The 26,884-nt window shown below is 48.2% G+C and overlaps 2 protein-coding genes across 3 annotated transcripts in view; both read left to right on the top strand.

The window, feature by feature from the left end:
• LOC142572443 (uncharacterized) overlaps nt 1-9,756 on the top strand; it is a 17,998-nt gene extending 8,242 nt beyond the window's left edge. For both annotated transcript variants that reach the window (XM_075681565.1, XM_075681564.1), the window contains exon 2: nt 8,583-9,756. In XM_075681565.1, coding sequence (XP_075537680.1) covers nt 8,583-9,613 — 1,031 coding nt within the window. In that variant the 3' untranslated portion in view covers nt 9,614-9,756. The remainder of the gene's footprint in view (nt 1-8,582) is intronic.
• A 10,884-nt stretch (nt 9,757-20,640) lies between these two features.
• On the top strand, nt 20,641-23,475 carry LOC142570391 (neprilysin-2-like). The gene has a single exon (XM_075678779.1). It carries the CDS (start codon nt 20,641-20,643, stop codon nt 23,473-23,475), a length of 2,835 nt encoding a protein of 944 aa, XP_075534894.1.
• Nucleotides 23,476-26,884: the final 3,409 nt, after the last annotated feature.

Consider the following 26,884-nt stretch of genomic DNA (forward strand, 5'->3'; position numbering starts at 1 on the left):
TTCTTTTCTTTCAGAAAAATGCGAAAAATTGAAAAAGAATGATTGCGCACAGAGCTATGAAAAACCCGACATTTATTTCTATAACACTGAAAAGAGTATAATTGTTACATTATTGCATCACAAAAGTCCCAGCAGAGCTTCCGGGTTCAAAGTCTAGGCACGATTTCATGTCAGGCATTAATTTCACGTCAAAACGCCAAGACCGACATTTGTATCAATCTGTGTCCTCTTCATTTCCGCTTGACGCGTCAACGCTTTGCCGTGCAGCGGACGAAGCCTTCCGGACATCGAGGTTCGTGTGCCGCACACAAGTTCTTGCACGCGATTCCCTGCGAGCCTGTTACGTAGCTTGATGTGCACATTTCCAAACTCGGACCAGTTTCTTTCCCAGGCCGCAGAAGAACGGCGAATCTGCAGTACAGTGGCTATCTGGAGTACGCTACAAGCAAAGGGGGCTCAAGGTTTGGTTGCCGCAAAGTCCTCGCCACCACGTGGATCCGGGTGCTTCACAGACTCCCGAACTCCTCCTTTTGACCAAACATTTAGATACGTTGAAAGGTGTCTCATCGCAACAGAAGACTTCTGAAGGGAAGCTCTGTTTTCTTTTTCTTTTCAACTTTATCCTGGTTAAAAAGAAACGAGAAAAGAAAGTTTTTTCCCCCGAAGTTTTTTTTTATTCTTCGACCGCTTACACCTTTAGTCCTGACTAACCACCTTTAGCAGTGTAGTGGGCACTGTAATGCATGCATGCATGCATCACGTGCATCTTCTTTCCTCCGTCATTTCTTCAAAAGACCACCATTAAATCGGTTTAGGCTGACAAATTATTCTTCCGGAACCTTAGTTTCGTTCGTACGTTCGAGAAAGTGGTTACTAGAATGGAGAAAGTTAATGCCAAACTTAGTGAATTTCGCGTCGCTAGCTCAGCGCTGGTACGTAGAGTGTGACTTCACAGACTTCAAAATATATATTTTTTTCTAATTTGGGACGCTTCGGCACAGTTTTCTAAAGTTATCGAAACTTGCTAGGTTGAGCCTCTGGGTCCTGTAGAATTCAAGGTAGGCTTTTATTTTTATCGATATATGTTTAACTATACCTGAGCGGACACTTAAGATCGGTTCATGACGTCAGGGCAAGCTGGCGGGGGCACATCAGGGCAATGCGCCGCCACGTGTTTCTAGTTTTGGCCTCTTTACCGGTTGAAGTGTTCTCGCTACCGCTCGGGTTCCTGGAGCGGTACTTCGTCAGACGCAAAAATAAAGCACCAGAAATAAGACGCCTAGCCAAAAATAAACGATATTTAAAAAAAGATCGCCGCCCAAGCACTCCCTACAGATGGTTAACCAGCGAAGCTGAAATGTGCGGCTTCGGTGTTTATCACTGCCCTTAATCCCGACCGTTCATTAAACTACGGCTAGGTAGGCTACCGGATCCTCGATACGCAGTTGCTGCTTGCGCTCGACTGCACGGGTCTCTTCTTGTGCGCGGGCTGGAGCATCAGCACGGAGTAGACGAGCTCGTTCTCGGTTCTGCTCGCGCCGTTGCTGATCGAAGGCTGCTTGCTCCTCAGGAGTACGTATGACGCGTGGCCTACCCCATTTCGGAGCCGGAGAGAAACTGCTGCGCGCATGCTCGGCTGCGACGGAGAGCAACGACGTTTGGCGCAGTCAATCGCACGCCTCTCTCTCTCTCTCTCTCTCTCTTCTTTTGTTTTTGTTTTTGTTTTTCGCACATCCGCACGGGGTCGCGCCGGAGAAATTTTCGGCGAACAGACGGACGGACGGACGAATCGGCTATAGCCATATACAGCTTCGCTGTAAAAAGAAGCTTAGTACAGAACATCGTCAGGGCAATCGTTAAAACACACCTGCAGGCCCATATATCTCCTATACACCTCTGCGCGGCACTCGCCTCGTGCCCACGCGCTTGCTGCGCTGATGGTTCCTTTCGTCGGCTTATGAAGCCACAGCCACGCTTGCGCCATGGAGCGCGTTACTGTCTTATCTGGCACCGTCATCACGTGGCGACGCGGCAGCTGATGCTTCGTAATTCCGATTAGTCATCGGCGGCATCTCGGCGATCCCGACGCGGTCTAACGAGAGTGGCCGTTTGTTATAGCGCACCTGTAACTGGCTAATACTGCTTATCCTACAATATTCCTCTCTAGCGTCCCTTCTAAGGTGCACTAAAGCAAAATATTAAGTCGAGCTGAATTGGAACAGCGACATTCTGTAATAACGAATTCGTCATTCGATCCTAGTCAGAATTAACAGTGCTTTTGCGAGCGAGAAAATGGTGAAAATGGAAAATTGATGTGGCGATACTTATTTCGAGCTATGGTACCTCTCGTGTGAAGTCAGCGCTGGCTGATTCACAGAGAGCGGCAGAGAACGAGGTCACGTGCATGCGATATTATGTTAACTCGTGCACTTTGGCGCCGGCGACTAACATTGAGTCGCAGCAACAAAGTCACATATTGGCACTCAGAAAAACGGTGCTGTAGTTCTAGACGAATTGTTTGTTGATCAAATTCGTCTTAATATTTTCCGTTAGAGTCCCTTTAAGTATGCTTCATGCTGAATATAACGTGCACCTCGTTAATCGCTCTTCCTTAAAGTTTTTACATTTGCATTCAGCTGCAAAAAAAAAAAGAAGAATGTTATGGAGTTTCTATGTACCAAAAGCGCGATCTGATTATGAGGCACGCCGTAGTGCGGGCTTCAGATTAATTTTGACTATTTGGGGTTCTTTAAAGTGTACCTAAATCTAAGTGCACGGGTGATTTAGCATTTCGCCTCCATCGAAATGCGGACGCCGTGGCCGGGATTCGATCCCGCGACCTCGTTATTAGCAGCGCAACACCAAAGCCACTAAGTAATCACAACTGCCAAGCAAGGCGCGCATCATAAGACGAAATAATGAAGTGTGCGGTAGTCATTATCCAGGAGCGAATGTTTGCAAGCAAGCAAGTCATGGAGGACACAATCAATGCTTTCCTGTCTATTAAATGCATGCGCAAGTGTGCTTTTGTCCTTCGAATATTCACATTGTATATCTCACATTAAACAGCTGCCGTTGAGCAGTTGTACGTCAGTAATGTTGGGCTACTGAGCACAAGGTCGCAGGATCGAATCCCGGCTACGGCAGCCGCATTTCGATGAGGGCGAAATGCGAAAACACCCGTGTGCTTAGATTTAGGTGCACGTTAAAGAACCCCGGAGGGTCAAACTTTGCGGAGTCCCCCACTACGGCGTGCCTGATAATCAGAAAGTGGTTTTGCCACGTAAAACCCCATTATTTAATTTTTAATTTGAGCAGCTGGTTGTCTTACAACGCATATAATCTGTGCATCACAAGTTAGAACATGCATTATGCCTCAGACAGTAGCTGTTGGCCACTGAACTGAGTGGAACGACGTATTTTAAATGTTCCTGGCGCTTCGAGAAGTCAGCAGGCACGACAAAAATTTTCACTTTTAGTGATGCTCCGATCTCGAAAACTGCATAGAGAAGTGCAGAGATGTATTATTTATTATGTAATGTTCGCGAAATATTTTTATCAAGTACAAGATTTCAGCATAGACACTCAGTATTACCAAAACAACGCTATTACAGTTGCACGAAGCAACTATAATAGCCCTTGCCTTTGCTTATATGGCAGCTAATGGAAGAGCAGGAGAACGCTCTCTGTAGACGCCAAATTTCCATGGTACTAAATGACGTCGGCTGTGATTTGGCCTACGAAAGCTTTTGCGCGACCAAAAGCCGTGGTACCTCGGCAGAAATTGTGTCAGCTACGTTCGTTGCGCTGTTTGAGCTATGCACTGATTGCCTACTCCGGGGTGAGAAAGAGCATTTTGTACACGTGGTACTTCATGAGCCATTTATACATGCTGTGAGCTTTACGGGTCTTCGTGCCTTCTTTTATGTTTTCAATTTAAAAAAAAGGCAATAGCATAGGAACGTATGCAGTGTAGCTTGATTAAACAAGTTGACTTTCAAGATCTTGTTAAATGTTCGTATGGTGAGACTCGTTATGAAAGTACTCTTTATGAATGATTACTGAAACTAGATCTTCAGGAATCTACACGGGGGGTCTGCGCAGAAAATATCAGCTTTATCGCGCTTCTGCAGCCTTTTAGGTGTCCGAACGCTTCGTCGCACGCACCACTGCTTCCTCGCGCCACTGCACATTGGGTCACTGCGACATCACTTCGGTAGTTCACGTGAAACCTGCACCCGCACGGCTGCGCCTGCACGCGCACTTGCTCTCGGAATATTGTCAGCTGCATTTCCGGAACTTAAACCGCACCTTGCCCGCTCGTCCGCTTCTGTAGGTCGCCAGGACGGCCAGCGCAGTACCGGAAGCAACGGTCGCGGAACCGCCAGGCCGTTCGGCTTCCTGGGCGGAGTCGTGCGCGATACCCAGGGAAACACGACCTCAGAGAAAGTGTACAACTTCGTGTACGGAAATGCCAACTCAGTGCAGCAGGTGGCGCGCCTCTACGCGCTCATGTCCATCCCGGTGTTCCAGCAACAGCCAACGACTCCCACCAAACCTGCGACGACTGTGACAATTGGCTCATCAACGACGTCGCCGATGACCGCTACACTTACCACTTCTACCACTAGAACGCCCCCTTCTGCGATTACGAACCCGTCACAGGAGACTGGAACGGCGCCAACAGAAACGGACGGCTCGTCTGAAGTCGTTAGTAGATCTAGCACGCTCACAACGACAGCGGAAACTCCTCACGAAATGGCATCGACGCAATCGGAATCTGGTGCAACTGTTGCAGGTACGGACACAGCTGAGACGACGACTATTCAGATGCCTGCAGTGTCGCAGACGACGTACACAGCTGTTTCAGTAACGGCCACTTCAACAGAAAACCAGACAGCAGTTACTTCCGTAACTAATGGAAGGCAAACGTCGACCAGCGACGAGACTGAAGACTGGTCTCTGTACACCACGACCGCGGGAGAAGGCACACACACTATAGCCACGGAAAGCTTAACGACGGAGCCACAACGCACCACCGAGTCAAAGCAAGAATGGACCCTGACCGTACCCCTTAGCGAAGGCACAACGCTAACCAGTAAAGAGCAAAGTACGGTTGTCACGGAAAACATTTCAGGAGTATTTGATACCGAGCCCACCACCGTGAGCACGCGCGAGAACTCTGCTGAACCGCAATCTACAATTACAAAAGAATTGATTTCGTGGAATGACGTAACTACTGACACGGGCCAGACGTCTCCCTCAATCACAGCACATAACGTGCAGGAGACGACCGTGGTTACGGAAACAGGAAATACGGACACAACTTTGGAAGCCGTCACAGGTAACCTGCTTACAGAGACGACGATTCACTCGACAACTGAGCACTCGTGGAGCACGGCCAGTACCAATGAAGCGGACACAACACCATCGCCCTCCACCTCTGACGAGACTGGCACTGGTAGCCCAGCTGCGGAAACAACGTTGCGATCGACAACAGAACGGGTGTGGGGCACAGATAGTACAAATGAGCCAGAGTCAACGCCGTCGTTTCCGACCATCTTCACTGCTGAGTCCGTTACGAATGTCACGCTAACTGAAACGACAGTTCTATCGACCACAGAGCAGGTGGGGAGTACGGCTGACTATGAGACGACGTCGTCGACGTCCGCCGTTTTCACCGAGTCCGATACGGATAGCCCGCTTACAGAAACAGCGGTTCAATCGACCACAGAACAGGTGACGAGTACGACTGACCCTGAGACGACATCGTCGACGTCCGCCGTTTTCACCGAGTCCGATACGGATAGCCCGTTTACAGAAACACCGGTTCAATCGACCACAGAACAGGCGACGAGTACTACTGACGCTGAAACGACATCGTCGACGTCCGCCGTTTTCACCGAGTCCGATACGGATAGCCCGTTTACAGAAACACCGGTTCAATCGACCACAGAACAGGTGACGAGTACTACTGACGCTGAAACGACATCGTCGACGTCCGCCGTTTTCACCGAGTCCGATACGGATAGCCCGTTTACAGAAACACCGGTTCAATCGACCACAGAACAGGTGACGAGTACTACTGACGCTGAAACGACATCGTCGACGTCCGCCGTTTTCACCGAGTCCGATACGGATAGCCCGTTTACAGAAACACCGGTTCAATCGACCACAGAACAGGTGACGAGTACGACTGACGCTGAAACGACATCGTCGACGTCCGCCGTTTTCACCGAGTCCGATACGGATAGCCCGTTTACAGAAACACCGGTTCAATCGACCACAGAACAGGTGACGAGTACTACTGACGCTGAAACGACATCGTCGACGTCCGCCGTTTTCACCGAGTCCGATACGGATAGCCCGTTTACAGAAACACCGGTTCAATCGACCACAGAACAGGTGACGAGTACGACTGACGCTGAAACGACATCGTCGACGTCCGCCGTTTTCACCGAGTCCGATACGGATAGCCCGTTTACAGAAACACCGGTTCAATCGACCACAGAACAGGTGACGAGTACTACTGACGCTGAAACGACATCGTCGACGTCCGCCGTTTTCACCGAGTCCGATACGGATAGCCCGTTTACAGAAACACCGGTTCAATCGACCACAGAACAGGTGACGAGTACTACTGACGCTGAAACGACATCGTCGACGTCCGCCGTTTTCACCGAGTCCGATACGGATAGCCCGTTTACAGAAACACCGGTTCAATCGACCACAGAACAGGTGACGAGTACGACTGACCTTGAGACGACGTCGTCGACGTCCGCCGTTTTCACCGAGTCCGATACGGATAGCCCGTTTACAGAAACACCGGTTCAATCGACCACAGAACACGTGAGGAGTACGGCTGACCCTGAGACGACATCGTCGACGTCCGCCGTTTTCACCGAGTCCGATACGGATAGCCCGCTTACACAAACACCGGTTCAATTGACAACGCAATATTTGTGGAGCATGGCTGGTACTAACGAACCAGAGACTACGTCTTCGTTGAGCAGTACAGAGATGACTTTGACAACTGAAAATGCAGGGGCAGAATCAACGACGGAACTGATTGTGACCGAGACTACTAGCGAATTGATTGTAGAAGTTACCGATCGCCCAACAACCGAAGATAGTGCAACAGATACTTACGACTCAACAACCGAAGGTAGTGCAACGGCGACTTACCACACAAGTACAGAAAGTCACGCAACAGCAATCACTACAGAAGGTTCAAGCACAGAATCCACAACCGTAGGTAGTGCAACGGAGTCTTACTACACAAGTACAGAAAGTCACGCTGCAACATTCACTACTGAAGATTCTAGCACAGAATCCACGCCACCCCATACATGGGGGCAGTACAGTACGATTGTAGATTTCACAACATACTTCACGAAATTTACACCTACAGAAGGCAACCTGATGGAGACAAGCACAGCCAGTTACACTAATAAGGAAACTGTTTCGACAGAATCAGATGTCTCAACTGATACGTCGGTTGAGTTCCTTACAGAGGTTACAACATATTCCTCCGTGAGCGTCACTAACACTGATATGGTTGAAACTTCAAAGCAACAGGAAAATACGATGGAATTTACGGAATCGAGTGCACTGCCCACAACTGAAAGGCATGCTACATGGCATGTCACTGATGGTGAGGTAACCACACGTGACGTCACCTTCACAACACAAGAAAGCTCGTCAACGGAAGGCGAGGGTACCAGCATTACATACACAGTGGGCGAGGTCACATATTCACCGCCAGAAGTATCTTCATTCCCTTACTCGTCTGCTGTGACAAACGTCGAGACAGAGAGCACGACAGAAACTGAACAACATGAGGGCACGAGCGTCTCACCGGTACCCTCCGAATCATCTACTGAGCCGTCGGCAACTCATAGCTCTTTAAATCTTACTACACTTGCACATTTCACAGCCACCAGTAATTATGAAGAACAAACAGAAAGTTATTCCACCGGGGCAAGTGGGTCGACAGAGAGGCAAACCGAAACGAACACCGCCAGTGCAGATACGACGTCTCCACATCAGAACGAGCTGAGCACTACCACGCACGGAGGACATTTCAGCACAATGTCTACAGAAGTTGAGGAAACAAGCAGAAATTTAGAAACGACGTCCACAACAGCAGGTCCAGAAAGCAACTTGACAACAGCTTCAACTTCAGGAAATATTCCGTTTACTGACGAAGGTATAAGCGGCAACTTGATTGACCATCGAGGCAGTACACCAAGCCTTCCGCCCTTCACTGACGTTGGGATTGGGGGCAGTTTGCTTGGCTATCCTGGAGCATCACCAACGGTGCCTCTCGAAAGTTTGGCTTACACAGATGAAGGTATTCAAGGTGGTCTAGTAGACTCCAGTATGGTATTGCAGTTGCAGGGTTGATTCGCTACGAAGCACTGTGCACTAGGTACGTATGGATAATATATTTACTTATTCGCACTTGCGTCACGGCATTCTTAGGAAACAGAATTTTTTATCTATCAAGCGAGCACATAGGATTTGGGTGCAAAGAAGTTTGCAGTTTTTCATGAACTAGGCACTGCCATTTCTTTACGTAGGTAACAGCTTGGCTGCTGGAGGACCTTCGGTGGGCGCTCCAATCAGGCACAACCTTGGAAAACGAGCTGTGCCTTTGCCGCCCGCATCAACCGTATCCGTCGTACCGACAGAAGAAAAAACAAACTCAGAAGAATCCACCGAAGTGCCTATGACGGAGTCGGGTACAGCTGCAACCATGAGTCCTACGGACGGCAACACGGATTCAACGGTAGAACAAAGCACAACACCGATTGAAGGTACAGAGCCAGGAGCCACGCAGACACCCTCAGTTGAGACGGAAGTGACGTCAGACGTTACCGAAACCTCATCGGATATTTCGGGAACGCCTTCCGAAGCCACAGAATTAACAGGCTCAACGTTAGTGACCACCGAGACGCCCCTGGAAGTAACATCGATCGGCGAAATCTCGACAACGCAGCCGGTGGAAACGCCGACAGGCACAGCAACACCAACACCAGTGCAAGAAAATAACTTCACAACCGGCATGGAGACAACAGCAAAACCAGAAACGAAAACTCCATCCATGACTGACACGGCCGATCAAACTACCTTTGGCGACACTACTCCACAAATACCTGTCAGTTCATCGTCTCCGTTGACTGAGATCCCCGCGACGCCGCCTACTCCTATCGCCACCATGCCACCTACTTCGAGCTCCACGACGCCACCGACCGAGAATCCTCCTACACTACCGACTCAAAGCCCTACGACACCGTCAACTCAGCTACCCAGTACAATACCGACGAGTCCTCCGTTACCGTCAACTCAGAGCCCTACGACACTGTCAACTCAGCGACCCAGTACAATACCGACTCAGAGTCTTCCGTTACCGTCAACTCAGAGGCCTACATCGTATCCGACTCGGAGGCCTTCGTCACAGTTTCCGAACCTGCCGTACATGCCTCATCCTATGCTGCTGCCCATGGGGCTTGACGAGTTCATGGGTAGGATCGGCGTAACCAAAACTTCCAAACAACCAGTCAACCTTCCTTCTTTGTCGCGGCCTATGAGCCCTATGCCCTTGCTATGACCGCAAGCGAGCAACCCCCCTCCTTCACCACACACACTCTCACACACACGCCCACATACCGCCCTTCCTCGACCTCCGCATCATATATTTCATTCTTTGCCCACTGTTCACAATGATAATAAAAAAAAAGCTGTAACATTGCACCGTTTCAGTATTCTTGACTTAGACCCTAAATAATAATTCTGTGATCTAAGGAGGGATGGGGAGGGGAGCGTTGTGGTTTAACAGCGCCGTGACTAACCTGGCGAACCATAAACTGCACGTAAGGAGACGATTCAGTTAATCGTCTCGTTCAACACATGAGTGGTTTCTTACTCTATATATCCTGGTGTGCCAAATTCTTTGGCGCACATATATGTATGCCCGCAAAACAGAATTATGTGCATTACTGTAGCGACGACACCCTGTTCACTCCAACAGTAGGAACTTTTCGCATATTTCTGACCAAGTTGTTGTGATCACCATCGGACAGGTGACAAGAAGAGGGCGCACGCAGTTCAGCTTCAGCCAACAATGAGTCAGTGAAAGTGGCACATCAGGAAAAGCTTTGTGACAGGAGTTCCTGTTTCGTAAACTGACGCGGAGCTGCTTCCTATCGCGTTCGTGTAAACAATGGTTTGACAGGGAAAGCGCAGCCTGCATACGAGCGAACGCAGGAAGCAGCTATGGAACACGAGACCTCCGCTACCAACAAAGGTGGACAACATCAACATTTAGTCTGCTGTTAATCTGTAAATCTAGTAGCTTAATTTGCATGAACGTGAGTTCACCTCTACACTCACGTTCAGTTGCTGCTTTACGTCGCCTTCATTTCGTTTTTGCTTTTGAATGTATAAGCCGTCACCGAAGAATTCCTATCAAATTGTCCGCAGGGCTTTTCTCGAGATGCGTAAGTACTTGTAATCTCTGTACATTCATTATGTCTGGTGTTAGCTACATGTTTCTTTCATTCTTTAGTTTGTCCATGTATGACAACGAAATCGCTTAACTATTGTCTGCATTGTTTTGCCAATAAATTGAAGTTGACCATTTATGAGAAAAGAAACAAAATGGAAAGAGGAAGTCGAAATATTTGAATCAGCATCCCTGAACTATACGGCGGGATCATATTTAAGTTTTAGAGCATTCCTAAAGATCGCCCGTTGCAGATAACATAATTTTAGTCCTTTAGCGGGATTGCTCGGAGAGGCGGACATCACCTGCACGAGAAACTGAAACACATATTCAACTAAATGACAGAAGGTGACTAACTACTTGATTACCTTACGGCACACAGGCCAATTTATGAATTGTCGGTGGGGAATGGAAGGCGTATCCACTTTGAATGAATTTCCCAAATGACATCAGTTTGGAGAGATGCGCCATCAAACTGACCGTAATATTGCACTGTTCTTCCATTTACTTTGCAACAAAACAATCTTTTATGCATTGAAGCACAAAAGTGACTGGAACGCCCATGAATCTCGTCCCACACTTGGGAAATAATATTGCGAAACTGGTGTAATCCTGGAAATTCATTTCAAGTGGATGCGTCTTGCAAGTTCACCGGCTGCCACTCGTAAATTACGATTTGTGCCGTAATGTAATCAAGAACTCAATGGGTGAATTTTTGTTAATTCGTTGAAAATTTGTTTCGATTTCTCGTGCTAGTAATGTCCGCCTCTTGGAATAATACAGCTCAAGGACAAGAATTACGTTGTATGCCACAGGCAATTTTTAAAAAAAAATTCATAAAACTTAAGGATGATCACACTGTATATACCAAGGAAGTTAAAGAAAGCTCCCATAACTTTTTACGATGAAAAGTGAAGCCAATGCTGGCTCCTACTCCACCTGAAATAGAACCTTATCGGAAGATATCCGCTTGCAGATTAAGTGACTTTGCTCTTTTATTGTAATGCTAGGCTACTAAGAAAATAAAAGCTCGTTGTTCCCGGCGAAAAAAGTAATTTCTTCTGAATGTTGATGACATTTTCCCCAATGCGATATATCAGGATATTTAGGTTTCACACTAAAACCAGTAATACAGAGATACACGTAGATAAGTATCTGTCTGGTAAAATGAGCCATGATTAACGAAGGAGGGTGATTTAACTCGTGGGAAGGGTGCGAAAAGCGCTTCTTCATCATTTTTATCGTTTATAGTTTTATCGTGCCCGTGCTGTGCGGCTTCACCTTCGGGACATAGTTTCCACTCTAGCGGTATTTCTTTAACCTAATTGGTATGTACGTAACTTCACGCATCTATTATACGTCATATTAATAATGTTAAGACAAACATTTAGTAATTGATAATGAGTACAATACCAATCATTAAACCGTGCGTGCTTTACCATGGAACTGCTTGCGTGGTGTGCATTAATCGCCATTCAATAAAATGTTAGTCCTCTCAGTTACCTTCGTTAATATGTGCACGTCTTAAAGTTTAATTCATCTATCCGCGCATTTTTGAGTCACAGTCTGAAAAAGTTAACGAACCTATATGCTTGCTGTAGCTATGTAAGCTTAATATCCTATGCTTGAAACCATGTAAAACACCCAGTCCTCTCACACGTGCCAGCGTCATCATTTCTGATTCATCTCAATAAAAATTTCAAACAAGGTCCTGTCACTAGACTCTGTGCACAGTGTCGCCTGGCAGGACAACACCGGATACCTGTAGAATGGAGCGCACTTGACGTAAATGGGTTCACAAACCGCGGTCCGGCGTTGGTAACCGTTTCGCGAACATTTAAACTTCTTTATTTGCTCAAACCGGGTCTCAACCGGAACCAAGTAGAAGCACATTGAACCCATTGCGAGCCGGTATACATATCTTCTTTTTTTTCATTTCGACTCCTTGTTGTGCCTGTCTATCTTAAAGATTGCTCTACAATGCTCTCGTGAGCCACGAATGCGTACTGTGCAAAATTTATATCGCACTGAGGCTCAAATCAAAGATGTTCTGCTGAACTTTCCCTTTGGGCACTGAAGGGTTGTGCCAAATGCTCTAATCATCTTAGTTCGTAGTCGTTCTTTTGTGGATTGCGCGTAGGTGCCTCCAGTGAGAGGGACAACAAAAACCATATTGATAACATGCTGGTCGCTTAAGTTTACGGTGGTGAAATGTTTGCATTCTGTATATTCTTGTGCGCGTCTGTGTGTGTGAGACACAGCTGGCGAAAAGGAGCCCCTTTACGCACTGGTGCGGCTTCTACACAGCTAGCTGGCAGCAACTTCGGGTATTTACTGCACTAATGAGCTGTCCGCAGCGATCAACGAGAAGAAAATGAGTAAAAGACTAAAGGTGTCGTATTTTCTCGAATATAAGCATATACATATTCTAATCCTCTCCCCTCCTCTCATCTCCTCTACCCTCCCGAGCTTTACTTTCCTCGTGACGGAAAACACCGACAAAAAAAAAAAAAAAAGAGAGAGAGAGAGAGAGAGAGAGATCAGTACGTGAAACTTGTTTGGCACTCATTGGTGTTCAAAGTGACCTACAAGCCTTAAGCCGATGTCATGAGTCGTGACAAAGTCTTGAAAGAGACGTACAGCACAGCAAACAGTTTTAATCAACAGGAAAAGAAACATTTGGCAAGTTATAACATTTCCATAGCAGCTGCAGCCGCAGCGCAAGTGTCGATACTAAAGAAAAAACATGGCGGATGTTTTGGCGGCGAAAGTGAGCAGTAACTTGCCGCGCATTCTTGCCCCATTATGTTCAAAATGGGTTTCAATGGTTTATATGGAAGTGCACGCAATGCCACGTACCCTTCCACCAATGAGAGATGGCAGTCAGGTCACGTGACGCAAAGCTCGCTTTCCTGCATGGTGGCGTTGCCTTCCCCGCATCACAAATATTTTTAATGACTCTTCATACTCAGGAAAATTGCACCCTCGAGGGTGGATTGAATGTTGAAGCACTTTTTTTGCACCCTTACTTTCTCCGAAAACTTCGAAAATGGGTGCATTCGTTAGCAGAACACACTTAGCGTGCCGTTTCATTAATTTCAGGGTGCTAAAAGGGTGTTTCGTGTGAGACATATGGCTTGCAGAATTCAAGGATGCTCGGGCACTTTACGATTTCAAGCAAGTAAAAAGTCATAAGCGTCTTTTTCCGAGCAGTTCGCGCCAAATCATTGTTCTAGCACGGTAGGATATACATAGATGCGTCGACCTGCTGCTTGATGTACGTGCCGTTTCTGGTGAAGTGGAAACACGTAACTCTTTCTTTTATTTCCTGCCCTGCCTTTCGCTTTTCACCACTGGCTTCATTTAAGTAGTTTCAGCTTGGTGTTGTTTTATAGATCAGCTGCCGATAGTCAAGGAATCATGGCGTGTCAGTCAATCATAGTTCTTCACACGCATGTCTTTTCCGGTGTTCCATCGGGTGAGCGCAATATTACGCGCAGCAAGTTTCGCGCTGTTTCGAGCAGTATCGGGTTATATAAAATTCGCAGGTGCATGCGGCGCAATCTGCCACCGATAAAAATGCAGCATTTATTTTGGAGGTGGCGCGCCCCGGTCGCAAAGTGGAAAGACACGACTAGTTTGTCCTCTTCTCTCCTTCCTGCATGCCTTTGGCATCTTGCTGTTAGCTTCGCTTAAATTATTTCGCCTTGGAGCTGATTTATGGATACAGTGGAGCACTGAAGAGCGTTGCGTCAGCCTAACAGAACAGCTAGAAGCGCTGCCGTGCTCTTAAAGTGCAGCATTATACTCTGTGGTTGTGTCGCCGGAGTGGTCGAGAGGGCTTCGCAGTCGGATTAGGCATGACATAATCCGAGCTCGCCCTCCGCAGGGCATGCACACCTAGCAAGATTATTGTATACTTCCCAGCATCGACTTTCGAGAGCATTGCCAAGTGGAAATATCTTACAGAGAGCTGTACCCGGGTGGGGGTGCAAGGTTAGTAATCGAAACCACTGAGCGAAATCTCATAGAAGGATGGCCTGCCTTCCAGAGAAAATTGCTTAGTGCACCGTTTATTAGATGAATGCATTGCAATCATACATTAGGCATGATACGCCAGCAAGCGAAAATCTGAGCCGCTACGCAATATTTATTATAGTATTTCATGTAGAGCACTGCTGTAAATCTTGTAAATAGTTTAGATAAATCAGTTTCTAAGTGAAAAAAGAAATAGTCGTGGCCTACGCGCATCACGGACGGCGGAGTCCACCGAGCCTGCATTATCGTGCAAGTTTTGCCGTAGTGCTGTCACGCCTCCCTTTTCCCTTCATGAGTTGGTGACGGCGCGGTCGCTTGCCGCCATGTCGCGACACTAAAATGTCAAAAAACACACCAGAGAAAATATGCGCCGCAGGATGAGGTATGTACACGTTTGCTGCGAGATATGCCCGAAAACTACTCGGCATGCATCGCAATGGAATGCCAAAATATTCACCCAGCGAGACCTGTTGGAAGTGTCCGCCTTCCAGAAGCGTTGGTATTCAAATGAGATGGAAGGAATAACTGTTCAGCAGTCGACATAAGTAAGAGACGATTACAGTATTGATGGGGAAAAAAATGGCCTCCAATCCACGCTGTAAAGGTGGTTGGACAGCGAAACTGTGAACGCTAGTAGAACACTTACTCATTGCGACGTTTCTTGAAATTATTCACATGGCGACGTTCACGTGCTCTTGACATAATTATTAGCCTAAAACGTTTCAACGGCTTGCGACTTGGCTTACGCCACTAAAGCTTTCTAGTATTCGCCAAAATGAATATTTCGCCCTCAGCACGTAGTTCTTGTATTCTGCACTGCCTGAACGTTAGTCACTACCAGCATTATCACGTTACAGTACGCTTCGAGCGACACACGTAGCTAAAACGTCTTCGGTCATCGCGGTAGGCTAGTATGGAACGGTATAATACCGTTTGACGTAATCGTTCGGCGGAAACCGGTATAATACCGTATACCGCACTTTCCGTACGGTAACTTGTCACTGCTAAAGCTCTGTCGTCCGTGCATCTACATCGAGTGAACCGGAGGGAAGAGAAAGGCACTTATCCACACTTTCGCCGCGCCTCGTATGCACGCTGCTCTTCAGGAGCCCTCATTATACGTGGCCTTCCCGTAGCACTGTCACAACTCATGCAAATCAGTTGCTATAGGCTGGTTCCTTTTTTACGCGTGCTTCCCGACAACTGCAACTTATGCAACCGTAATCTTAACCGAGAAACGCTTGCGGTGAACGCTATACGCGAAGGCGAGCTTTCTGGTTCTTTTGCTTTCTGTCCCCCGCATGGCCGGCGCCTCCGCTGCTGCGGATGATGATGACTTACTGGCGTCCCCGTTAAACGGGGTGGTGACAGATATAGCCTATAGCCTGCTTAATTTACTCGGGTATGCTATACGTGGTTCTCATCCTAGCATATTTGTATACATCTCTTGTATACACCTGCGTATACATTTTGAACAGATCTCCGCGGATGCGCAGAGGCGAGCGCGATCTGCTGGTACTGCAAGAAACCCAGCGGCGCAGGCGGCGCGCGCCTCCCGAGTGTATGATGGTATTGGTGTATGCCCATGGATACGACAGACCCATGAGAGGTAGAGCTACACAGCGTCGCTGGAAAAACTTGCCCTAAACGTTCTTTTCGAAGAATGTATACCTTGGCTCCCGTGTCACCAAGTGTGCTTGAACCGTTTTGTGCTGAACGGGCAATCATTATAATATTTTAGTGCTCTAGTGCTAGGGCTTCCAATCAGGCGAAAAGCCGTCGTGTGTGTATGTCCGTTGTAAGAGTTTAGACGTTAATTGTTGAAGGGAGGAACTTCCCATCGCTGGCAACCAGTTGTACGGGTTGAAGTCGGGCATGAAATATGTGGTAGCCGAATCATGCCGTCGTACAACTCACTCACGCTTGGGATGTGGTTGTAGGGAGGAACTGTTCTCATCGAGAACTAGGAGTACGGGATTTATTTACAATATTTACATTACGACAGGAGATACATTTCAACCCTCTAGCATGACTCCCAAATGGAGACCGAAAGACGAAGCACACACAGCGCACGAGCACAGCACGAAAACGGCTGCTTAAAAACCCTCTGTCCTCCCTAGATCTCTAGGTGAGGGAAAGCTGCCGTTCAACCTTCGTCCACTGGGAGCGTCCAACGTCATCGTAGTCGACCCGTCTTTGAAGGGGAGGGTTCACCCACTCACTTTCGCACTTTGGTTTCACTGAACACACTGAGGTGAGCGGGTCCTCGTAGACAGGGGTTGATACGCTTCACCCAAACAGGCGCCTCTTGATTCCAGAGCTGACTTCTCAGGTAGCCGCCGCGATTGTCAGGAGACTGTGACGGATCCTGCGGCCCGTGAAAACGCACCGCAAAACACCCTTTTCCAGGAGTTCTCTTGCTCCAAGTAATTAAGTTCCCATCAGGACCCTCTGTATCACCCTCTGAAATTCTCCGCTTTTAATTCTGTCGTCTTCCTCAGGCGAGCCGACTAGGGAATGTGAAGATTGTCCAGCAGCAAATCACACTCCTCAATTCCGTTGCGATACCACGCCCAAGCTCGCAACAGCCCGCAGTAACTCCGCCTCCGAAGAGACTGGTTTGGAATGTGTGGCAAGAACACAACCTGCGACCCCCAGGTCGTCGACATTGTTCCCTCCTTTTCATCCTTCGCTCAGGCTTCTTGTGGGACCCGTCAAGAGTTGGTGCCCACGCTGAGTTGGCCTCTGGATAGGCGCTGATAGATTTGTGGTGGTTTGACCCGTGGCAAACGTCCAACTGACGCCTTTGTGGAGTTCAGATGTAACACTATGCAAAACTAGGGTTAACGGTGCCAGCTCACAATAGTTCGTGCTTAGTCAGAGCTAAAACCGATTTTTTTTTTCTGTTCAGGTTCTCTTCGGGTTAGGCACGTTCCGAAGATATCAGTTCGGCTATGGTCGAACCAGAAATCCTGTTCGAATGCGGCTTTAGGTTCAGGTTGTAGTTCGGTTTGACACCCTGAGGCCGTAGCCATGCAAATAGAACCAGTATGGAAGTTATACTTGCGTGTGCAATTGATATCAAGGCAACAACACCTAGCGACGTAGGAGAATAAATGTACAGTGAAGAAACTATACAAGAATATAGTAAAAGAGGAAGGCTACGACACATGTGATCATTCCTGATATGACCAATTCTTCATTTCTATAAACTATTTTGTTATCGACGGATCGCCAAAGACCTCCTTTATGTTCTTCTTGCGTTTCTGTTACTCGACTGCATTTCTTATGTGCTACGTTTTGTCACTAAAGGGCGCTTCATCATGTTTGGGCATGCCAAACAAGCCAGCTCGATGCGTAGATCACGCTGTCTACAAAATATTTTACATAGGTATAGTGCAATAACAGCTGTAAATTCAAACGAAATCTCGCGTGCCCTCACTTTCGGATCCTCCAATCTCCTCACCAGCACATTCGACATCACTGGTCTCGTCTTCCATGTCACAGGTCCCGCCTGTAACTTTCTTGATCCACGTCGCAGCGCACATGGAGAGCGAGCAGCAATGTTAGCAACGTGGAGATTTCCGTCTAAGACTGGTGCCGGAAATGCTGCACGCGGAAAAAAAATGGAAAAGGATAGAAAGGAGGCCGGGCTTATGACATGACCAGGCCTCTCGACTCTGACAATTGCTCATTCTATTCCTGCTGAATTGTTTATCAAATTGTATTTTTAGGTTGTATCTTCTTTCTCTTGTAACACTTACTCTTTGAATTTACCTGTAACCCACTCCTCTCTTTAAGGCCTTCACAGGCCTTGAGGGCACAATGAACGAAACGAAATGAAATGAAATGAAATGTAGGTCATGAAACAGTCGCCTATGTCTTGGTGATCTCATGGTCGTTTCGTTAACTTCGTATGTACTAAAATTGACATAGTATGACAAGATTGCATGACAAACATAAACGGTCGGTCAAGACATGAATGCAATGATATGCGTGTGATTAGGTCATGAAACAGCCGCCTACGTCTTGGTGCTCTCATGGTCGTTTCGTTAACTTGGTAGGCTACCTGCACACGGCTTCGCATAACATCGATTCCCACAGGGCGTAGGATCTTCCGGCATATTTTTTTCACCTAGTTTCTATTTGTCCACGCTTTGTGTTCTTTTCCTAACCCGCCACAGGCTGACTTATGATTGTATTAGAAAAATTAAAGCAACTGTGATATAAGAATCACTAGGACGATGATAAGCACATCACGATGGCTACAGGAGTGGCTGCAATTGGTGAAGATTCGGGGACATCTTCGTGACCTTCAGCCGCTACACATCATAAGCAGTGAACAGCAGCAGCTACACGGAGGAGGCCTCCTTTACCTGGCGGCATGGTTTACGACTGCTTCGTGCACCGCTTTGTACACTGCCGATCGCGCGATGAGATGATGACGATGATGTTCCTTTGAAACATGACATGTACCCACAATGAGTAATTGGCCAAGAATCAGGTGTTTGTGCGCTGAGTAGATATCTTAAAAAAAGAAAACATGAAAAAAAGTGCACTTCTTATAAAAGGGTATTGTGTAATTGACCAGTACCGCCAGATGAATGCACGGTTAAATTTAGAATAAAGGATAAGAACCTATATCGCAATAATGTTAGTTGAGAGGAATTCAGAATTACAACGAGAATAGTAAGAAAAGTAGGAACTAACGTCGTATATGCGTTTTCTTGCTTGAATGAAATCACTATGCGTGAAACGCGTCCCTGTAGCTAAAGCCCAGTATCGAGGCGCCGAAAGCGAGTTAATAATACAACACTTAAATTTAAACCAAGTTTAGGAAGCGGCGCTTTAAAAAGTCTTTTTCTTAGTATAATAAGCCATCAACAGAAAGAAAAATAATGGTCAATAGTTTCGATATCGCCAGACCAGACCTGCGTATATGTAGGTTTAGCGGAGGAATATACGTTAACCTAGACTGCTAATCATAACCTCAATCTGTCTTCATTGGCACCGCTGATTTTTCCATGGAAACCTTGTTCTTGTTTCTTAGTGAAACGGCGCAACCAATTTTAGGGGATCGGCCATGAATCAGGCGGTGGAAAAACTGCTAGTAATTTTTTTTTTTTGAGAAACATAAACTATGGACGTTGCACTTCTTTGTCTTCAGTAAAAGAGGCAAAGGCATCGCGCCACGCCGCACCCATATTCGTGAAAATTATTCAAATGAGTGCTAAATGATTAAGAATTCAGACCCATAAAATTAACGTGGTATACCGGATCACGATGAGCGGATAAGACGTTTAGCATATGATCGAATAATCCTTTATTAATCTATTCATCAATTGTTTAGCCTCCTGCAGAAAAAGAAATACGACTGTCGTTAGGCTTTCGTGCATTTTGTGCGCATGGTGCCAGCAGACCACGCAATATGCAGGGTGCCCCACGTAACTTGAGCCAAACATTCATCAATATGCAAATGCCGCGTAGCTTGACAAATTCAAGGTAATGTTGTTTGCCGTCGCTTGGAGACACTAATATTATTTTTTTATTCCGCCTATACTTAGATAATTAGTCTCAATTAATTAATCAACTTCTCATATTACAATAAGATAAAACCTGTCATGAGCAAATTGTAGAGCAACATGAAAAACTCCCGATACAGCTTTCTGTTGCTCAATATATGTGCAACATAAAAGTGTTTTTCCGAGTGTGAAAGAAGCCCGAAAATACACGCGAAACTGCCGTGCGACTGGCCGCTCGAGGCGCTTTGCGTGTATTCGCAAAGTGTACTCGCAATAGGGTAATTTTATCAGAACGTAATGGGCCCCACGCTGCTTCTGATCGCGGTTTATTGCTGTAATTAACCTTGAGTACAGAGGTAGTTCCTCAAAAGTAAGGACATCCGACTAATCGCCTATAACCAAAATCACTCCTGCATAATCAGGCAAATTAAATGTTTACCCTCGCACTGAGAAACATTGGCCCATGAGCACGGGTCTCATGCCTCGAGGCAAAGAGGATAAAGAGCGGCCCGCCCTCGTGCCCAACCGTGCATTGTGTCTCGCATATCCAAAAATCTCCTAAGCCTTTGCACCATGGACGCTTTCGGTCAGACAGCGTTTATGAATCCTTCGCCGCCTCCCAGACGCCAGCGGCAGTTCGGGAGTCCTCGGAGAGGTTTCTCGATGGCACCGCTGTCTTCGCTCTCCGCTTCACCGGTGGCGCCGTTCTCGCCGCGTAGCAGTGCCTGGTTCCCCGCGCCCTCTTCGGCCCACGTCCATGTGCAAGGCATGGCGGCTCCCCACTCGTGCTACCCCGTCCATTTGGCATTCACGCCTCCGCAATTCGGTAACCAACAAGCCTTCCCCGCACCTTCGGCGCGCTTCTTTCAGGAAAGTCCCGTGCCTCAAGTAATTCCGGAGCAGTGGCCCATGACCACTTTACACACAACTGAGCAGTTTCCGTCGTCTCCCAAACCTGACGCCAAGCAAAAGAAACGCCGTCGCAACCGAAACCACAGGAGCGAGTCGGTCGGCCAGCTTCTAGCGCCACAGGACGACGACGGAAACTGCAGCAGCGCCGCTTCTGTCAGCTCTAGGAGACTCCGGAATACCCGTCACAGCGCACAGTCGACGCGGTGGGCGGTAGAGTCTCAGAGCAGCGAGCCCTACGAGGAGCCGCCGCCAAAGCGTGCATTGAGGAGCTTTTACCTCTATCCCTTGGCGCTCCTAGCGGTCCTGCTGATCGTCGTCGTTTTTGGCTCCGCGGGCAAAGTGCTCAAGGTCCTATCCGAAGAGTTTCCCCCGGGAGGGGCCATCGTCGACCGCCTCGCAGTCCCCACTCCTGCAAAGGCCATTTTGCGATCTCGGCCGTCTACGACGCCACGCAGCGAGTGCACATCGGAGTCGTGCCAATGGCAAAGCCGGTACCTGCATGACAAACTCAACTACTCCGTCTCGCCGTGTAAAGATTTCTACTCACATGTCTGTTCGAACGCATGGTTTCGGAACGCTGACGTCAGCTTGCAGCCGTACGCGTACGCAGCGTCCACCTCTACCATGTTGGGTCTCTGGGACATGTTGAAGAATCATCCGGTGGACTCCGGAAAAACTCGAACATCGTTCGTAAGCGAGGCATCACTGTTCATGCAGCGCTGTGAGCCCGGTTCTAAAAAAGACACCGACTGGAAAGTATTTCGCAGAATACTGGCTGACATGGGAATGGACGAGTGGCCGCACGGTGACTCCGTCTCGGATTCCGAGGCCCACAAGGTAGCAGCTAAAGCTGAGAAGATGCTTGGTTTTTCAACTTTGGTAAGCGTGTCTCTCAGAGAGCGGCCAACAACTCACGAAATCATGCTTCATGTCAACTCGCCGCCGATACTGCTCAGGCTGTACAAGGACGCTTTTCCTGGAAAAGACATTAAAGCATACGGCGAATTCATGTTCGAAGTCTTGTCCTTGTGGAACCCTACCGGCCACGACATATTGCCAAGCGTTCTGGCGATCATGGACTTGGAAGAAAGAATGAGTATCGCGGCCTCCCACTCCGCTCGCAGTGTTCCAGTGCTGCACGTGACGCTCCCCGTAGCCAAGATAAGGTCGTACCCTCACTGGAATTGGCAATCCTACTTCCAACACTTCCTCGACGGAAACCTGGGCCACCATTCCAAGGGAAAAATTGCTCTCCTCGACCCAGTGTACTTCAACCACTTGACTAGCCTCCTGTCCCATGTGACGGCCCGCACTGTGCTAAACTATGTGGGTTACAAGCTGGTCGTCTTCCTTTCTCCACTTCTTCCCACCAACAAGGCTGACTTCATGGTCCCTATCAGCTACAACCATCATCTAGCCAGTGGCGTCTCGAAGCGACTCCAGGCATGCATGTTCCTCCTGGAGCGGCTCTACCCTCTCGCCACTAGAGCACTGGTGTGGTCTCACATTCTGAAGAAAGCCCCTTCTCTTTTGTCCGGCGACCTCGCCGATGAGTTACAAAACATGGAGCACCTGGCGCGCAACGAAATGAAGCAGGCTGCCACCCACACGTCCTGGTTGACGCAGGAAGAGGCATCTGTGGCTGTTCTTAAGATAGAACGCATGAAGCTGGTTCTAGCACCCAGGAACCGAGACGACGCCCTCCGTCAAGTTGACGTCGATTCACATCTTCAAGACAACGTGAGCTTCATCGAAGCTGTCTACAACTCGCAGCGGAACCTGCGCGCCAAGTACTGGCGCAGCGACAACCTCAGCCTCTTCCACGAACCGGTGACAGCGATGGACAGCGCATTCGTTCCCGGATTCGTTTACGAACCTGACCTCAACGAACTGTCCGTGTCTCCGGTCACCGTCAACTTCATCCTGGGAATTTCGCCACGCCCAGACACAACGTCCGTGCCTTACTTTCTGGGCGAGATGCTGCGCGGCATGTTCTCGGCGATGAGCATTCGCGGCTCGACCATCGACGCTGACGGCGACCTTCGCCACTGGTGGACTTCCACGACGGAGGACCGCTTCGTCGAGAGAGCGAAGTGCCTCCAGAACAGCTTCGCCGAGGAAACCAGGCTGTACATCCAAGAGGAACTGCGCGACAAGTTCGTCTTCATGGAAGAGAACGTCCAAGACGGAGCTGTTCTGCGCCCTCTGTACAACATCCATCGGTGGTTGGTCAAGAACAGCGGGAGAAGCGCTCCCATTCCTGGCCATCCCAAGGGCCTCAATGCCAGCAAGCTGTTCTTCATCAACTGGGCGTCCACGTTCTGCGAGCCGGAGCAGCCGCAAGGCGTGGCGAGAGACCGCCTTCATTTCAAGATATCGGTGCCGCCCAGGACTCGGCTGAACGTTGCCGTGTCAAGATTTCCGCCGTTCTCGGCGGTATTCAAGTGCCCCGTAGGGTCAGAGATGAACCCAGCGAAGGCATGCTCCTTTTGGTAGCTTTTCCGCGTCCTTTTGTCCAACCTGCCGTTTAAAGGAGGTGCACCCGCGCTTGTTGCACCATCTTATAGCACGGCAAGAGGGCAGTTTCCTCTGCGTGGCAGCAGTGTTCACTAGCATTCATTCAGAGTGTGCTCTGCCCTCGACGCGATTTAGTGCCTTACCCTGTAGTATGGAACGAGCCGTCCACTCGCTGTGTTGCCAGGTGCTCCAAACGAAATAAAAAAAAATAAAACATACAGACGCCGTAGTCCAGAGTCAGCAACTGCGCGAAGGAGCTCTGTAATATACCGTGCGTACTCGGTTATGTGCAAAAATTTAGGAATATAGAAAGGCGCAGGTATGTACAACGAATGTCTTCATAACGGGCTGTATAGACTCGATGAAGTACAAAGTACAGTGTCGGTGATATATTGCTGTTGTGGCGTCAACGTCTGCTGTGAGCATGGGTCGAGCAAGCTTTGGCATTTAAAATACGCAAACCGATTTAAGTGCTCTGATCTGAAAGGTTTTTTTTTTCTTCAGCGAAGCTAGCTGTTCTGCGACAGAATGCGGAGGGTGACGTGCGCTTAAGGACGTCCGCGCGACACGTTGACAAAAATTCATTGAAGGAACCAGTAGAGGTTGTTCCATGAAGTTGGAGAGGTCTGGCTATGTACAAAGGGCGTTGTGTATGCAAAAGTTCAAAGGTGTGTTGATAAAATAATGTATTCGTACTACTAACGTTTTGTCATTGTAACGGCGCTTCGTTTGTAAATGTGGGATAGCTACGATATTATCGAAGGGTTTCGGCAAAGAACCAACGACATTCATTGCTTTAAACAATTGACGATATTTCACAAGCTGCTGGCATACGTTGAAGCTCTTGAGAGTCGACTTTGAGAGTGGAATTTTACTTACGACTCGATGTCGCAATGCTTGTTCCGTGCGTGAGCTGGTGCTATGGGTATGATCCCAGGGAAAAAAAAACAAGCTATACCACTTTGTGAAGGTGGATGACTAGCGAAGCTGTTTAGCATAACACACGGAAGTGACACAGAATTTTGAACAAAGGTACGAACTCATTTATTGTTTAAATGTGTGGTCATCGTGACTAAAGGTACGCACGCACATTTACTGTCTTGATCGGTGGTCATTATTTCACTCGCCACTGCAAACACATTCTTTGATAATGTCAAATCGACGCACGTACGCCGCTGGGTGGTTGGTTGGGCCGGATCGGTGCGGCATCGCAAGCGATATATCTGCAACACGAAACACATAAACCACTCCCTTTTCGGTCCCGACTCATCCACATTGAAATAACCGACAACGATCATGGGAGTAGTGTCGTCGCAAGTAATCCACGCAAAGTGAGTAGCCATGAACCCTATGAGCCATTGCATCTTTTGCTTGTTTAAGGGGGTATGAACCATTGAATTTTTTCCTTGCTTAGGGGGATATGAGCCGTTCATCATGATAGTTTTCGATATGCTATTCTGTATGTTGTATGCGTGACTAGAACGAATGTAAGCACTGTTCGCTTCACTTGGCTGAGTGATTGTATACTCTCTGCTTTGCGGGGCTATGAGCCATTACATCTTTTGCTTGCTTACGTGGGTATGAGCCATTGATGATGATAGTTTTTGTTTACGGAGAACAAAAAATGCGCGGAACCCTAGCCTCTGTTAAGAACGACCCGCTGAGATGAAAGTTTTGCCAGCCGGTTGCGACAGCGGCGTCAACTTTTCTTGGAATGCCACAGCAAACCTCTAGCCACGGCGTCACTAAGTAGACTGTGTGCGGATAACAATACGCGCGTCCTCAGCTCTCCGTCGCTGGAGCCAAGATGAGTTTGACGAAGCAGGCTTTGTGCCTGAACCCGCCTCCGCCGACCTGGTCTGCTGTGAACGAGGGAGTCCCCGAGGGAACGTAGTTCGAGGCCCCTTCCTACGCGCCGCTCAAGACGCAAGACAATGGGCGAGCGGCGGCCGCGCTGCGGGGGCCAGCTCGGGGAATAAGAGGCACCTTTCCTGACGTAAGCCCCGAGTTCTGTGAAGGCCGTCTGGCCTCGGTTGGGGACCGTGAACCTCGCGCAAAGAAGTGTGTGTGTGAGTGTGTGTGTGTCCCACCCGCAGAGAGGAGTCTCGTATACGGTGCCTGGTCGAACATTTCCCTCACCTTGAGATCGATTGAGGACCGAGTGTTTATAAACCGCTGTTGTGTGGCTGCTCAGTGTACTTTCTCTCGCAGTCATGCTAAACTGATGAACTGCAACGTCCTTATGTAGATACTGTAAATAAATCCATATTCCTTGTTCTCGATGAGAAGCAGTCCTCCCCTTCAACAACGTCCTCAGCGTGGATAAGTTGGACGACGGCATGGGCCAGCTACCATCTAATTCATGCACGACTCCAATCTTGACAACAGGTTACGAACGGTGGGATTGAGCCCCCCAATCCTTACACCACATACAGCTTCGCTGTAATTAGTTTGGAGTCAGTTGAAGACTAATTCAGCAAGAGCGCAAGAAATGTGGCAAGCGCGCTCGTGTAAAGCCGGTGATTATCGTTTCTCTATCTCTCTTTTGGAATGGTGCAACGGGAATTTGCTTCTCCCAGACAGGGGGAGTGTCAATCAGAAATTTTACTGGGAGGTATTAAGACGATTAAGAAAGAATGCGCTAGGTAGACGCGCATATTCGTGAAATACGGGCGATTGGTTTTCTCCACCACGACGGCACATGCGTCGCAGTTCACACTGCTTTAGTTATGACGTGGTATTCAGCCTCTGAGAGGATGGGCTGGCGTTCCCCACGTACCCTATTCATCAGACCGAGCTCCCTGTGATTATTTTTCTTTATTTTTAAGAAAATGCGATAAGGAGATTTGCCTCCGTGCACGAGGTGAAGACAACTTCGCAAGCTAGGTACGCTCGACAGCATTGTGCTTGAGGAGCTCCAGAGTCGCTTCCAAAAGTGGAGGAAAAGGTTGAACAAGCGTATTGGCTTCGTTAGAGATTATTTCGAAGGTGCTTACTACCCTTCGTCCTAAATAATATATATATTTTTTAGATAGTCGGGTTATTTTTTTCTTTTGGTCCCCCTATGTATATATAGTATGCTCTATTTGGATGAGGACCCTTTGTGTTTACAATATAGGCCGTTGGAAGTGTGTTTGTAGGTACAGAAGTGTTATCGCGAGGGCTTCTCTAAGCATGCACGCATTCAAGGTCACCAGCGCCGGCGGGACAGGTGAAAATTTCCGCTGAAATACTAAACGCCTTCGTGCTGGGAAAACGTTCCGCGGTTATAACAAGGAGCACGCACGGCGCAGCGGCCAGTGTGTCGCCGAAAATTGCGTTGCTGGAGTTTGGCCTATCGCGGCGCAAGACCACACAGGTCCACAGGTCTGCCAGAGTTTCTTGGCGT

Source organism: Dermacentor variabilis, chromosome 2 (assembly GCF_050947875.1).
Source record: "Dermacentor variabilis isolate Ectoservices chromosome 2, ASM5094787v1, whole genome shotgun sequence".
In the NCBI taxonomy this organism is placed as follows: domain Eukaryota; kingdom Metazoa; phylum Arthropoda; class Arachnida; order Ixodida; family Ixodidae; genus Dermacentor; species Dermacentor variabilis.

What these genes read in the sequence shown, in the direction of transcription:
- LOC142570391 (XM_075678779.1), top strand. Translation starts at nt 20,641, where the DNA reads ATGGACGCTTTCGGTCAGACAGCGTTTATGAATCCTTCGCCGCCTCCC.